We start from the raw sequence: 14,899 nt of genomic DNA, 5'->3' as shown, positions 1-14,899 counted from the left end.
ACGTCTCCCAGCCTACCCAGGTCACCCCGCATTCCCCGGGTTCCCTGAGTCGACTGCTCAACCCCCTGTGTTCCCGACCTTCCCAGCTACCCCGGCTTTCCCCGGGTTCCCTGAGTTGCCTGTCCTCCCCGAACACCCCGAACATCCCCTTGTGTGCTCCGTCGGTGATCTTTGCCCCATTGACGTCAAGCCTCCGAAACAACCCTCGATGTCTTATTATTGTGAGCCATAACATCATCACACTAGTACCTTGTATGTCACTTGATGTCAGTTGACTTTGAGACAACCAGCAACCCTAATTTCCAGTAAACCTCTTGTTCATTTTCGCAATTTTTGTTCAGTTACAAAAGTTGAAAATAATGACGGGCAATTAGATTGCAAAACCAGATACAGGAGGAATATAAAATGAGTTAAAAATGTAGGTCATATAGGTAAAAATACAGTTTAAAGGGTAAATAACGGCTGTAAACAGTTGAAAAAGGTTTAAAGGTCCAACAAATTGAATAACCCCCTCATTAAAACAATTCCACTGTCTTTTTTACCCAAAATACTGTTTCACATGTCAATGAGGGAATTATTACATCCGGATACTCCTTTTCTCCAGTAGCCCTGTAACCTGGGACTCCGTCCTACCCCGGTAAGTACATACGATGCTTAACCCCTAGTAAGAGGTGAGGTGGTCTGAGCATACAAAGTTCCTTATAAATCTCATTGAAACAGTATTTCGGTCAAAACAACAGGGAATTGTACCAAAAAAAATAGACCCATCAAATACCCACCTTTTAACATTTGTTATTTGTTATTTTTATATTTATTTTAAACCCTCTTAGCGGACAGTATTAACGATATAAATTAGATGTTGTTTCATAACTGTTTACTACCTTCACACCTACACACAACAGCAGCCCAAGAAAAACAAAATGATGAATTAATTTTATTATGGAGATGCAAATTGAGACAAAAAGTGTTGAGCACCATGGAATCGACTGCGACTCATTGTCAATGCAAGTCGTTGAGTACGACGAAGTCGTGAGTTGCACTGGCTCTCCGCACGTTTCGCTACTATTGCACTCACCATAGACTCGTAGCGAGCTAGCACGGAGCGATACCGAAGCCTATCAGCTTCGCACAATTGCATTAACGAAATATGGTAGTTCGTCAAAGCAAACGTGAGTTGTTGAATGTTTTCATAGAACTTGGGGCTCCACGTGAACGTCGCATAGGACACCTTTCCATAAGCTGCAAACTTGCCCGAAGAAGTTCTCAACGATCAGTCGGTCCGATGACACCCGGCGGTTTCGCACAACGTCTTCAGCGTCGAGCATTCCACGAGGCGGGTTTTCTTCTGGTGAATGACCCGGATGTCAGCCATGGCTCTGTAGTACCCCTTGTCGACAAGGGCAGGCAGCCCACATCGATGGATGAGAATTATTGAACGCTTGTTGCTGCTGCTCCATGCGTGGTCGCATGATCGTCAAGTCAGCTACGCCTCCACGGTGTGCCTCGCTTATGTCCACCAGCAATCAGATGCTTCGATCTTTAGACCATACATCTTGTGCTTCGCGCAGAAGTATGGCTTCGCTTCACCGTATCGACCAGCCGGACGCTCGAAGGGTTGGAACTCGACATCCGTGGCGTAGAGAGCGTAGGGTAGTTGACAAAGCAACCGCCGTTCGCGCGCAACTCGGACATCTGGGCAACATCACAAAATCTGCTACGAAAACAGGGACCACGGCGTCAATTACACGCAGAACAGCTTGTGGAACGTCGGTGCGCGGAAGCCAAAGTCCATTGCGTGCTTCTCCGAGGAGTTGTATTGCTCGAGCACGACCAACGTCATGAACAGCCCGTCTCTCGGCGACGTCTTGGACTTGGAGCCACGTCCATCGTGCCACCGAGCTTTGAGAGGAAGCTCGACGATCTCCCACATCACGTCAAATTCACGGCGCGTGAAGTTCGTCAGGACACGCACACCATCTTCGCCAGAGTCTGCAAGGACTTTGTCGAATATCGGGCAAAGGGGTCGGCTACGTCGTCGCAGTTGTGAACCACCTCCGAGTAATCCTCGAGGCATTGGCCCAGGAAGAGCTAGTCAGAGGTGGTTTGGTTTTGCAAGCGGGCGATGAGTGCGGAAACCTTTAGCATGAGGCTGCAAAAGTGGAAGTGAAGAAAGATGCCGCATTTGATGTTTGACTTTCCGCGCCTAAATTTACTTGGTGGTAGCCAATCCGAAGGATTTATTTCTTGTGACGACTTACATTATAATGATTGAAGTGGCTTTCACTTCATCCACTCATGTCATTCACATGACCCTGTCTGAAGAATGTCATGGGGTTTAGCGACATTTTGACGGACAGGTGCGGTGCAGGCAAGCAGAGAGAACACGCTCCAAGTGTGAGGTTCGAGGCAAAATGTAAAGTCGAGTTAGTAGATTTAGCTCAGGAGAAGAGGTAGACTTATAGATAATCTAGGTCCCTGAGATCCGGAACGTCCGAATCCCACCCCGTGACATTCTCCCCTTCTTAAGTCTGAGCTCCGGCGAAGACAAATCATCCAGATGCCGTACAAAATCTCATCTCGTGGGCAAGGCGTCCAGGATACCAGGGACTCTTTCGGAGGTCTACTAGGGTTCCGGGAGACTTCAATCTTCACTTCGTTGCCCGGGATTTATTAAATCCCGCTGTCGGTACTTGTAACCGCGTAACCAATCTTCTTCGCTTCGACCAGGATGTTCTGTATCACGCTGCTGTAGGTTTTTTGTAATCGTTGTCTGGGAGGTGCTGAATCCCGTAGATCTTGTAATCGTCGTCTGGGAGGTGCTGAATCCCGTTGTCTTCATCTGGGAGGTGCTGAATTCCGCTACTGAAGGTCTTGTAATCGTCGTCTGGGAGGTGCTGAATTTCCCGTTGTCATTGTTCGGGAGGTGCTGAATCCCGTTATCTTCATCTGGGAGGTGCTGAATCCCGCTGCTGAAGGTCTTGCAATCGATGTCCGGGAGGTGCTGAATCCCGTTGTTGTAGGTCGTGTAGTCGTCGTCCGGGATGTGATGAATCCCGTTGGTCATTCTGCTTTGGTCCGGGACCTGGTGGGGTTCCGGGGGTTGTGCATTGCGCTCCAGGAAGTTGTCCCGGAGGAGTTTCTTCCATGGTTCGTTCTTGTTGCAATTCGTCATTGTCGGAGGTAAATTTCGTGCCCTTTGTCAGTTTCTCGCCACTCTGACGGCCAAACTCTCATTGTCGGCTCCCCGGACAGTGATCCATTCCAGGCACATTGCCTCCGTTGGTCTCCGAATGTTGTCCGGACTGAAGAGGAGCCAGGCCGTGCTGAGGCGGCGAGTGTCGCTCCGTAGTTACCGGACATCCCCAGCTAAAATGGCCAAGTTTCCCACTTCGGGAAAAACGCTGATTTGCGAAGACCCGGATGATGAAACGAAATCAGGCGAAGTGATCTGCGGGAGATGCAAAACAAGAGGCCACCCCCGCGAGGAGTGTTCCCGGAAGGACTGGTATTGCACTCGCTGCCGTTGTCAGGGGCACGCTCTATTGGAATGTGGGCTTCCCCGGACGGATGTTCCTGGTGGACAAGATACCTGTTATACTTCTACTGTAAGGGTTTCCGGAGCCACTAACCGAGCCGCCACCAGAGCTACCACCAGAGCCACCACCTCCCGAGCCGCAACTTTCCGGAGGCCCCGGTGAGTACCCGTGTCCACCGCCTCCGCTCGCACGATAGTACTCTTCGGATACCGAAAACTGTACGGGCCCCCGGTAGGGCTGAGACTGAGGTGCGCCCAGAGGCATAAATGGCTGATGCGCGGACTCCTGGACGAGAAACGAAGGCGGTACTCCTGGCGCAGCCGACTCCGTTACGATTTCTGTACGTTGCATGAAACTGGGCAAGTCCGACGTTCGTGGTGTGGATGGATAAGATCCCGGGGCGGGTATATGAGCGTCTGTGTGGACCGTGGAGCATGTTGAGGGAGAGCTCTTGCAGGACGGTACCGACGTTACACTGAGAGCTTCCGGGAAAAAGTTTCTTAAGCGATGGGCTTGTTGTTGTAGGTCCAACCAATACACTCCGTTCCACTTGTATTTGGGTCCATTGACGTTCCAATTCCTCGTAAGCCCGATGAATGTTTGATTCATGAGCCGCCTTCTCTTGTCGTAGACGAACTTCCTCGTCCCGGAGCAGAGCACTGTTAGCGTCCACAAGAGCTCGCGCTTCTTCTCGTCGGGCCGTAGGCGTTCGTTCGCACTCCTTCCTTTTTCCAGATATTTCGGGGCTTCGTTCACCAGGACATGTTCCTGGGTCACGGACCTGAATTGCCCTTGCATCGACTGTTCCAGGTCTTCCCGGCTACGTTTTTCGTTGAACAGGGCTTGCTCATATCGTGACTGCTCGTTTGACAATATCGCTCCGGATAGTCCCTTTGCTGTTCCGGAGTAGTTGGTGTTCGTCATCCCGGAGTCGTTCCATCATATGCCGATGGCAAACTTCTTCCTGAAGAGCTGTATCCAGGTCCCTCAGTGTCTTGTGGGGGGTTTCATTTTCACTTTCGAAGCTCCGGACTTCTTCGAGATCGTTCCGGGTGAGCAGTGCCGGAACCATACCCCCGTATACCTCTTGGACCAAGGTTGGACCAAGGAGGCGAATCCGGGAGCTCGGATAGGTAGCGAACTGCGCTCAAAAGTCATTTCCGGCTTGGGGAGACAAGTCTGCCACCGTTCCCAGCGCCGGTTTCTTCAAAGACCATCATGTTCCCGGAAGGTATGTCCGGATGGTTTTGGTGCTGAGCGCCCCGGAGTCGAGTTTTCCCGTACGTAGTAGTCGCTCCCTCGGACGCCTCCCGCAAGCCAGTCTTGAATACATATCGTCTTTGTTGTTGGGCCTTCTGGCGACATATTGCCTTTCTCTTCTCAACTTCCTTTGCAAACGCCTACCCTGCTGCTCCACCAGAATGTCACGGGGTTTAGCGACATTTTGACGGGCAGGCGCGGCGCAGGCAAGCAGAGAGAACACGCTCCAAGTGTGAGGTTCGAGGCAAAATGTAAAGTCGAGTTAGTGGATTTAGCTCAGGAGAAGAGGTAGACTAATAGATAATCTAGGTCCCTGAGATCCGGAGTCTGATCGGGATATCCGGAACGTCCGAATCCCACCCCGTGACAAGAATTCGAACAGTTTTTTGGAAGCATGTCTGTGGCTGGCAAGTTATCCGGAAGTATAATTTCTGCTGAGTATTTGATCGTTTGATAAGTTCAATGGATGTACTCTGTATCGATAATCAAATCATGCGAGTAGCTAATTCTTCATCGTTATCTGATTTTGGGGCCTATTGAATCGTATTAAATTGTGTAGGTGATCCAGTATTCAGTAATTCCGTATATACTTCGAAAACATGGTAGAGATTGGGCAAATGCTACGTGATCGAGTCACTGAAGAATTCACCTTAGAATTGCAATATGGCTCAAGGATGCAGAAGTTATAACGTATATGACATGCCACTGCATAATTGTGTTTCTTCGCACAATTCTGCACTGCTCTACCATGACCTCGATATTAAACAACAATTCATTTGTACGCGCCAACTGGACCCCAATGCTGTACTCGACCGCCTTCAACGTCAACACGACATCGACGACGAAAACCTCACCTGGAGGAGATGAATCAAGTCTACCATGACTATTCTCAGCAAGTTGAATACGCTGATGATTCGCCGACACCCAGCATGGATCGTTTCTACTTACAGGGTAGCAACGCTGCCCTGCAAGTGAAACCTCGCCACCATGATAAATCTGACTCAACCCGAATTCGAAACGATCTGAGCAATCGTTGAGTCCGTCTTGGTCCCTGCTTGGACTCTCGGGCGAGGATGCAAATCCCCGGTGTCCGCCAAGGATGCGTTCTTCATGACGCTGGTTGTCCTCAAGCACTACAATGCGTAGGACAAACATGCGTTGGACTTTCGAATGAAAGCACCAACCTTCAAGAAGATGGTTCACCGCGTCCTGGATCTCGTCGAGCCTGTCTTGTACCAGCACTACGTCAAGCCACTGCCAATGACCGACCAAGTGCGCAAAGGACACGTGTTCAGCAACTTCCCTTCGGCATTGTATTGCACCGACGTAAAGTTCCAGCCATCCTACCGCCCAACTGGTCGCTTCGACGAGGCCAAATACTACTTCTGTGGAAAGCATAAGGTATATGGCCTCAAGCTCGAGTGCTCCGTTGCTTACCCTGGCGTTGCTGTGGCTTTGTCAGACCATTGCCCTGACTCCGTTTCCTACGTCACAATGTTCTTTCAACGCAGCGAGATTCATCTGTCCATGCCCATGAAGTCACCGACCGAGCTGGACATGCCCAACAACGACGAGGGGGTGGATCGTTGGCCTACCTCGTGGAGTGTCTTGGTCGATATACCAAGGAATCCAGCGTCAATTTCGATCCGTCCAGCCGAAGCGCCGACCGCAAGGGGGATTTCTTACGCCGCGTGAACTCGAGCGCAACGGCAGGGTGTCCTCTGATCGTGTCCTGGTGGAGAATTACTTTGGGCACCCGTGCAGTCTCTGGAAGATTATGGCCACCACCTACAAGTGGAACGAGTCCAAGTTTGATCGAGTATCGCGTATTTGCTGTGCTTTGACCAATGCGAACGTGTCGTGGACGCCCCTGTGTGGGAAGGATGGTATCTACTACCATGGTGTGCTGGCTAGGTACAACAGTATGTCTGCTGAAATGACAAGGAAGAGGAGCCGCAATCAAGTGCAATACCGAGCTCGACGCGCGAGACGACTTGAAGCAGTTTCGCATCAAATCGACCGGCGCTGGTCAAGTGGTGTGTAGTTTATAAATTGGACATTTTATTAATGGTTGCGATCATTCATAAAAAATAGAATAACTTTTTCAATTCGGGAAAAAAGCTTGCCACTCCTCTGGATTGAACCCTGGGTCCCTGCCACTATCGCTTTGATGCCGTCGCTCTAACCGTTGACGTGCCAAGCCGTTGTTTGTTTCTTTTGAAAGTGATGTCAGTAAAACACACATGGTACAAAAAGATCGAGCAAATGATCAATTCAAATGTCGGCCAAGTCATTATGCCAATCACAGACAAAAAGTCAGAATAAATGGCCAGTCACCATCGTTACGGTTATTTACAACGCAAATTGGCAATGAGCACGTTCTCATTCAAACTCAGTCACTGAACAAGAGTTCTAGTTGCTAGCCACCACTGATTGAGATCGTAAGAACTCTACATGAGTGGCTTGTAGAGTATATTCGTTGGGTACTTTGTAAGTACAAAACGACTCTCTATATTTAATCTTAGTACAAATGCAAACTTCGAATGATTACGTGCTCGAACTGTTAGTACTTTCGCCACGCAAGCTATTGAAGGCTTGACATCATGAACACAGATTCATCAAGCTCTAAAAAGCAATAAATCCCCGGGTGGAGTTACTCTCGCGACAACATGATTCAGAGCAGTGCATATTTGTATCGAGTACGCAGGGGCGAGTGAGCCTACAGTACTTCAACGCCCCTGTCTTCATTCTTGCAATAACGTTAATCATCCAATGATTTACGCCTTGGGCGTGATATATAAACCAACTACCTAGCGAGCTTATCTGTATTCTACTTGTATTGAAACTATATAATCTCGCGACATTCATATAAGCTTAGTGTACAGTACACACGTGTCGTGCTACGCTTGCTTCATTAAACTACCTTCCAAATGTTGTGTTCATCGCCCTTCAATGTACCTTACTACGGTAATACTACGTAGTATCAAGTTCCTACTTTCAGCACTCAATTTACTATCCCTACCATGCCAGTGTACTATGCTTGCTGAGCCACACTACAATTCTGATAATAATTCATGAAATCCGACACTGCATTCTACTATTAATAGTATTGGAAAGCTACTTATCTACCTTCATCATCCATCATGCTTCGCGTATTTCACATCATCTGTAGATAGCCCTTCATATTTAGCTGCAACGATAGAAGCAACAGATGATACATTCTCATTTACACTACATGCTGAGCACAAGCCACTAAGGCAGGGTTACGCTCGACTAGCTTCAGACTTCCTTTTTGCACATTCAATTCACATCCCGTTAACGCCTTAACGTCTTTGTGTTGTCCACCTTTGCCCCTAACGTTGCCTATCATGCACCAAAGAGTAAAAAAATAGGAGCTCAACGCTACCGGTATGATATTGCACTTGCTCTTATTACCACATCAAGGGGTATATCCAAAGTAGTCATGTTAATGCTGGTCAGAGTATAGCATGTACTGTATATCCCAGCACACATTAACAAGCCCATTAATCGATGCTAGCCAGGAGCCAGCATCATGATTCGGCAATCAGCTGGGGGGTGGATAAATTCAGTGCTACACTATATTGTGGATTCGTACAAGAATTACGTGAATTGAATTGATGAGGGTTTGAGCTGGTTCACGGGTGTTCTGCGTGGCTCTGCAGAAAGACCTATGAGCCTTTTTAGAGGTCAGGTCATGGTCTCATGATCGGTAAGGCGGTTAGTCTCTGTTATGTGCAGCAGGTCTCCATTCATCGTGCGGTTGTACGGTACAACCGCACGACGGCCATGTCCCACAAGTTGTGGGACATGGCCAACCGTGACTAACGTGGCGTCACGGAGGCAGAGTGGGCCGTATGGCTTGGCAAGGCGTTTGAAGAGGAGCCTCAAGACCTGGAAGTGCTCAAGAAGCGTTTGAAGACGGCGATCCAGTTCGACACGACAATCCTGAACCCCGCCTCGCGCATTGGCAAGATGCTTGACAACCTGATGCGAGACTTGGAGCGCGACGACCAAGCGTAGGACCAGAATCAAGAAGGCAATACAGTTATCGACATCGTGGTCAAGGCGATCAAACCGCTTGGCCTCCAGAAGTCTGTTCAACGCCAGCTGGTCCTCCAACTCAACAAGCCGTTGAAGACCAACGTGTACTGTTTCGTCGACTGGCTACGCGTGCATACCGCTGGTTACTACTTATATATGCCGCGGTGGAAGACGAGAAGACTTCGGCACCGCCTGCGACAGCAGTCGCAGCGCCATCGGTGCCCTCCAAGCCTCGACGATCGGAAGGCAGCAGTGGCAGCAGCAGTGGACCTCCCCGGCGCGCCCCAGCTCCCGGGCAAGACAGCGCGAAATACGACCGCAAGAAGGCAACCTGTGGCGAATCTGAGCATGGGCAAGTGGGAGAGCGTGCGCAACAAGAAGGTGACCAAGCTTCAAGGCAGCGCAAACAATCCCTCGGCCGCGAAGCCAAGATAGAAGGCATCGTGTCCGTCACGACGACCCTCCTCGACACCGGCTCCGACGTTACCTTGGTGACAGCCGACCTCATGAAGTCCCTGGAGCGAGCCGGCGTGGAAGTCAAGGTGATTTCGCCGGAGCCATCCGTGATCCAGCCGAATGGGTCAAGCACCTGTCCTCAAGGTCGACCGCCAAGTGTAATTCAAGTTGGTCACCCTCGACACAACCTGTGGACCTTTGGCCTTGCGTGGACTCAAGGCCTGGGTGGACTCTTTCTCAAACGAGGCAAAGCTCCTGACCAGCCGGGTTGTAATGGAACGGCTGGACTCCTCGGAAGATGAGTTGCTCAGCCACTCCTTTGTCAAGCAAGAAGTCTGGGATGTCAGCAACGTGGACAAGTGGCCGCCTCAAGCGACGAGTGCGGTGATGACGGCATGCACTGTGCCACCCCCAACATCCAAGTCCCATATGCTAAAGACACAGAAAGCGAGCGAAACAGGCGGTGAGCGGTGGTTGAAGCGGTGATTCAAGACAAGCTCCGTGCCGCTGAAGGTGAAGGCTTGACTGCGGACCTCCTTGAGAAGCTGCGACTCCTACTGGCCAAGCACTACGATGTATTCCACCTGTAGATATGTCACGACGAGCCGATCAAGGTGGAGCCGCTGCGGGTGCGAATAAGCCTGGCGCCTTCCCTGTCTATTGTGGCCTGCTACAATACCCCCCGGCCCATGTGGAGTTCCTGAAGATACATGTACACGAGCTGGAAGCAGCTGGCCTGGTGCACCGAAACAACCGCGCAACTTGGGACTCGGCGCCGCGCATCGTCCCCAAGAAATCCCGTGGCAACTTGCGCATGACCATCGACAGCCGGCCCATCAACCCGTGCATGGAGCCTATGCCGAACCTCGACGTCGCCCTGACTGTCTTGGTGAGTGCGCGGGCGTTTTTCACCCTCGACTGGTTCAAGGGCTACTGGCAGCTGGCGCTCCATGAAGACTCCCAAATGTACTACTCCTTCATGACCCCCTTTGGAGTGTACACGCCAACAAGAGTGCTTATGGGCCAAACGGACGCGGTGGCGTTCTGTCAGTCGGCGGTGGACTTCATGTTTACCGACCTAGTGTTCAAAGGACCCCTAGCCTGGCTCGAAGACATGCTTGGTTACGCCGAGACCCCTGGAGACCTCCTCGACCAAGTCCTCACGACCTTCTCCTTCGGCCTGAATATGAACCCGAAGAAATGCGACTTCTTCCTGACCAAGGCGGTCTGGCGCAGAAAAGCCGTTTCAACTGAAGGCGTCCAGCACCCCCCCACAAGAATCCAAGGACTGTGTGCGCAACCAACTGGATGCGATCCAGCATCCCCTGCTACACCGATCTTGTGGCGATGCGACGCAGCGACCAAGCAAATTGGAAGTACGAAGGAGACGAAGCGCACCCGCGTCCAACTCACTGCCGTTTGGGACGTTGGCCATCTGGCCTGTTTCGACAAGATCAAGAAAGTTCTCTTGGCGATGGTTCCCATGGTGCACCCACGGGCAGACATGATGGTCTGCCTTTACACCGACGCACGTGATGGCTTTTGCGGCGCGATCGCCACTCAAGTACCATTTGAAGACCTGGCCCTGCCGTTGGAAGAGCAGCACCACCAGCCGTTGGCCTTTCTCAGCGGCGCCTTTACTGGCGCAAGCGAGCGTTGGCCAATCGTAGAGAAGGAAGTGTTTGTTGTTGTGGAAAGCTGCAAGCGGCTGGACTACCTTCTTATCGGCACAGCTGGCTTCCGCCTTTTCACCCACCACAAGAACCTGCAGTACATTTTCAATCGTGTCGGCCCCAAGCAAGCGCACAAGTTGGAGCGCTGGGCCCTGGTGCTGTCCTCGAGTGCCTGCCCGGTGAAGACAATGTGTGTGGCTAACTGCTCAGCCGCTGGGCCGCCGCCCAAGCCCAAGTGCCAACGGACTCCGTCCGGCGCCTCCTGGCCATGGTGTCGCCCCTGCAGCACTCCGAATTCGACTGGCCCAGTCCGGCCGGCATCGTCAAGACCCAACAAGTGGCCGTGAAGAGGGAAGAGACCCCGCCAACCGGCGTGGAGTGGAATGAAGACAAGAACCTGTTCCTCGACAATGGATCCCACCAAGTGCCACGTACCTCCAGCAGCGGGTCTACATCATAGTGCACCAAGGTGCCGCGGGCCATCGACAAATCGAAGCCACGATCAGGGGTGCCTGCGATGTCATCGCCTGCAACCTCGAATCCGATTCAAGATATTTGTCCAAGCCTGCACTCACTGCCTCAGCGTCGACGGTCAGAGGATCATTTTCAAATCGTGACACAATAGACTGATAAAGAGTAAAGGGCAAGCGAGGTTGGAGAACAACGTACGCAGGGAGGCCACTTTGGAGGAATTAAGGAACGTCAGCCCCAGTATGCGTAGACTAGAGAGAGACTTTGCCGTCTCGGACTTCAACGGCGCGCTCTTCAATGATCGTACGTGGTCAGCTATAACCTTGTGCCGCGCTGCAAGGCCGTCATCAGACAAGTTGGGATCAACATGGTACAGCTCAGGGTGCTTAAACTTGTCGACTTGAACGTCAGGATCAGAGGCACATAAGACTTGTTCAAATAGAAATGAGTAAATTCATGACCATCAGCCTGACCGAGTAGAGCGAGGCGTCCAGGAGGACAAGACGCACGACAGGAAGAAACGAAGAGTAGATTAGGATGACTGGTGTAGGGGCACTCCCACACCCTACTGACTAGCTACGAGTTGGTTCCTGATTGGTCAGATACCGAAGCGCACATATGATGACACATATAAATCTATAAAAATATTAATAAGTTCTTGTGTTTCTAAAAAATTTTTTTTATATAATTAAAATCTATTAATAGAATATTTCCTTTTCGAAGAGCATTAGCATCATATTCTATTTGAAAAAGATTTTTTAAAACATTATTACTTAAATTTAATGTTTTATTTATTAAATAAGAAGAATTATAATTTATTTGTGTGGAAATATTTTCTAACTCGGAATTATTAATAATTTTATATTTTAAATAGACATTTTTATTTTTTATTTCAAATATATCATAAATACCTAAATTTTGTTTTCAAGATAATTTAAATATAGCAGGAAATTGTAGAATGTGTCTAATATCTCGTGAGTATCCGTGCTGACGCGGGCCTTTTTCTTGGCGCGGGGTGTCTTGGCTGCCGGTGGCGTGGGCGACCTTGGCAGGGCAAAGGTCGCCCACTTGGCAAGGTCCAGCCGGAGATATAAGCTTAGTAGGGACTGTGGTATACCAGCACTATTAATAGTACGTTATACTACTAATGTACTACTACGTAGTATTAATAGATATGTACAGTATATACATGTTAGAAATTACACCCTTTCTACGCTTCCTTCAACAGCAGCACAAGATGGACCCCTTGCTCGGTTCCTGTGCGACCTCTTGCAATGCCAAGCTTTTGAGACAGAATACTTCTTGAGAATATCCGCGACATGCTCGGCCTGTCCGATAAACTTGTGATTTGCTACCCTTCTTCCCTGTGATTCGCTACACTACTATCTTACCACGAAGTGTTACCCCGACGTTCAAGGTATCGATCCCACCTTCAGCGGAATTGCGGGAGTCACAACAATTATTTTCAATTTCGCGCCTGCCATGACAAGCCACGAAAACAAGCCAGCGGACTTGGAGGAACGCTTATCGTACATCCATTCGAAGACGGCCAAAGACTTTGATGGGTACATCGAAGCGAAATCTCCCAAGGACCTGGAAGAGGGGGCGTTGGCCGATGGGGGGGCGCTGGACCTGTGGTCCCGCGAAGCGTTTGCCCTGTATATCCAGTACGGCGCCGTCGGGGTCATGTACGGCATACTGCCTGCGCTCCGATATCCCATCTTCAACATCTACCTCAACTTGGAGGGGTACGAAACGTCAGCGTACAGGGTGTTGATTGTGATCGGGTGGTCATTCAAGGTCGTCTTTGGCTTGTTGTCGGATTGCGTCCCCATCTACGGCTACCGTCGCAAGTCGTGGATCTTGATCGGGTGGACCATCACGATGATCTGTCTGAGTGTTATGGCGTTTTCGCCGTTCGGCGAGCCGTTTTGCAACCGCGAAAAGACCAAGTACTGCAGTACGCCATTGGAAAAGGTGCCCAAGTCGGAGCTCCAGTACTTCAACTTGGCCGCCCCCGACAGCGGCACGCTATACATCCTTCTGTCTATGTTTATCGCGTTTGGGTACGTCTCGTCTGCGTCTGCGTCGGACGCGATGGTGGTCGAGTACGCCCAGCGCGAGCCACTGGCCATCCGCGGCCGCATCCAGACCGCCATCTACACCGTGCGTGAGCTCAGCGGCATCTTCTCGTACTTAGTGACTGGGTTCGGACTGAACGGCCCCAACTACGCCGGGTCGTTTTCGTTTGCGTTGTCGCCGAATGCTCCGTATGGCATTTGCTTGGTGCCGTGTGTGCTGGTGGTGCTCTCGACGGTATTCCTCCTCGTCGAGAAGAAGGCTGAGCCCTCGTCCTTCTACCGATGGTTGAGCATGTTTTGGGAATCTCTCCAGAGTCGCGTGATGTGGCAAATCTGTTTGTTCCGATTCCTGAGCAACGTGTTCCACGGCGTCGGCACCACTGCGGGTTTGCCCATCTCGACGTACTGGGCGGGGGTCGAACCCCTCAACGACGCGCTCTCGAACATATTTGGCAATATGCTGTACGCTGGCATGCTGGTGATTGTGGCCAAGTGGGGGCTCAACTGGAACTGGCGCTGGACCATCACCGCAGGTACCCTCGGGATGATCATCATCGACGGCTTTGTCGTGTACATGACCATCTGGGACGTCGTGCGCAACCAGTGGTTCTTCGCGGGTGTGGCATTGGCCGACAACTTTCCCCAAGGCCTCCGCTTCATCGTAGCTACTTTTATGGCTGTGGAAATCGCAGACAAGGGCAACGAAGGCGCCACGTACGGCCTCGTGACCACTGTGAGCAACCTCGCGTCGCCCTTTGCCAGCATATTTTACAAGTACATCAATTCGTACTTCAAAGTAAGTCAGAACGACGTCAAGTCCGACACGCTCGAGGTGCGGTGGGCCGTCGCGTACGTGTATATGATTTCGTACGGGTTCAAAGTGGCGTCGTTGTTTTGGCTGTTTTTGCTGCCTCCCCAAAAGACGGAAATTCAGGCGTTGAAGGCCCGCGGTGGCAAAAGCAAGGTGGCGGGGGCGCTGCTTGTTATCATTTTTCTCTTCTGCGTGTCGTTCGCCGTGTCCAGCAACATCATGACCATCTTCCCCTCCACCAAGTGCTACCGCATCGCAGGGGGCAACGGAGTGTTGGACCCGAAGACGGGCAAGTGCCCCGTCAAGTAGACAAAAGTTGTTTTTCATTTTAAAGTAAAGTATAATGAACGTTTCATATCTCGTGTTATCCTGGCGGTTCCAATATTCATTCATCACGAGGCGATATCGCCATCTTCCCTATCCCAACTCTATAACTCAAAACTTCGGCTGGGGGAGGGGAATAGCTCACTGTCAATGGAGGTTTATTAGAATTTTAACCGGATATTATTCCTAACTTAATATTGCCTTCTCGCGTTATCCGGCTGATTG

At 50.7% G+C, this 14,899-nt stretch overlaps 6 protein-coding genes across 6 annotated transcripts in view; 3 read left to right on the top strand and 3 right to left on the bottom strand.

The window, feature by feature from the left end:
• Window positions 1–309, top strand: part of H257_14851 (hypothetical protein) — a gene marked incomplete at both ends in the record, with an annotated part of 6,909 nt that extends 6,600 nt beyond the window's left edge. Inside the window, 2 exons of the mRNA XM_009842752.1 lie at window positions 12–210; window positions 272–309. Coding sequence (XP_009841054.1) covers window positions 12–210; window positions 272–309 — 237 coding nt within the window. The remainder of the gene's footprint in view (window positions 1–11; window positions 211–271) is intronic.
• Window positions 310–1,270: 961 nt separating this feature from the next.
• Window positions 1,271–1,692, bottom strand: H257_14850 (hypothetical protein; the record flags this gene model as incomplete). Its single annotated transcript, XM_009842751.1, has 2 exons — window positions 1,271–1,387; window positions 1,588–1,692. 2 exons carry the CDS (start codon window positions 1,690–1,692, stop codon window positions 1,271–1,273), a joined length of 222 nt encoding a protein of 73 aa, XP_009841053.1.
• A 49-nt stretch (window positions 1,693–1,741) lies between these two features.
• H257_14849 (hypothetical protein) lies at window positions 1,742–1,930 on the bottom strand (the record flags this gene model as incomplete). The annotated part of the gene is made up of 1 exon (XM_009842750.1): window positions 1,742–1,930. The coding sequence occupies one exon, from the start codon at window positions 1,928–1,930 to the stop codon at window positions 1,742–1,744; it is 189 nt and encodes a 62-aa protein (XP_009841052.1).
• Window positions 1,931–3,366: 1,436 nt separating this feature from the next.
• Window positions 3,367–4,334, bottom strand: H257_14848 (hypothetical protein; the record flags this gene model as incomplete). Its single annotated transcript, XM_009842749.1, has 2 exons — window positions 3,367–3,573; window positions 3,630–4,334. 2 exons carry the CDS (start codon window positions 4,332–4,334, stop codon window positions 3,367–3,369), a joined length of 912 nt encoding a protein of 303 aa, XP_009841051.1.
• Window positions 4,335–5,869: 1,535 nt separating this feature from the next.
• On the top strand, window positions 5,870–9,800 carry H257_14847 (hypothetical protein; the record flags this gene model as incomplete). The annotated part of the gene is made up of 8 exons (XM_009842748.1): window positions 5,870–5,884; window positions 5,943–6,374; window positions 6,430–6,682; window positions 6,741–6,832; window positions 8,658–8,833; window positions 8,883–8,947; window positions 9,030–9,581; window positions 9,613–9,800. 8 exons carry the CDS (start codon window positions 5,870–5,872, stop codon window positions 9,798–9,800), a joined length of 1,773 nt encoding a protein of 590 aa, XP_009841050.1.
• A 3,140-nt stretch (window positions 9,801–12,940) lies between these two features.
• On the top strand, window positions 12,941–14,659 carry H257_14846 (hypothetical protein; the record flags this gene model as incomplete). Its single annotated transcript, XM_009842747.1, has 1 exon — window positions 12,941–14,659. One exon carries the CDS (start codon window positions 12,941–12,943, stop codon window positions 14,657–14,659), a length of 1,719 nt encoding a protein of 572 aa, XP_009841049.1.
• Window positions 14,660–14,899: the final 240 nt, after the last annotated feature.

The sequence above is a fragment of the Aphanomyces astaci genome (genome assembly GCF_000520075.1).
Source record: "Aphanomyces astaci strain APO3 unplaced genomic scaffold supercont1.63, whole genome shotgun sequence".
Lineage (NCBI taxonomy): Eukaryota > Oomycota > Saprolegniomycetes > Saprolegniales > Verrucalvaceae > Aphanomyces > Aphanomyces astaci.
This window is presented reverse-complemented; position numbering and strand designations above follow the sequence as displayed.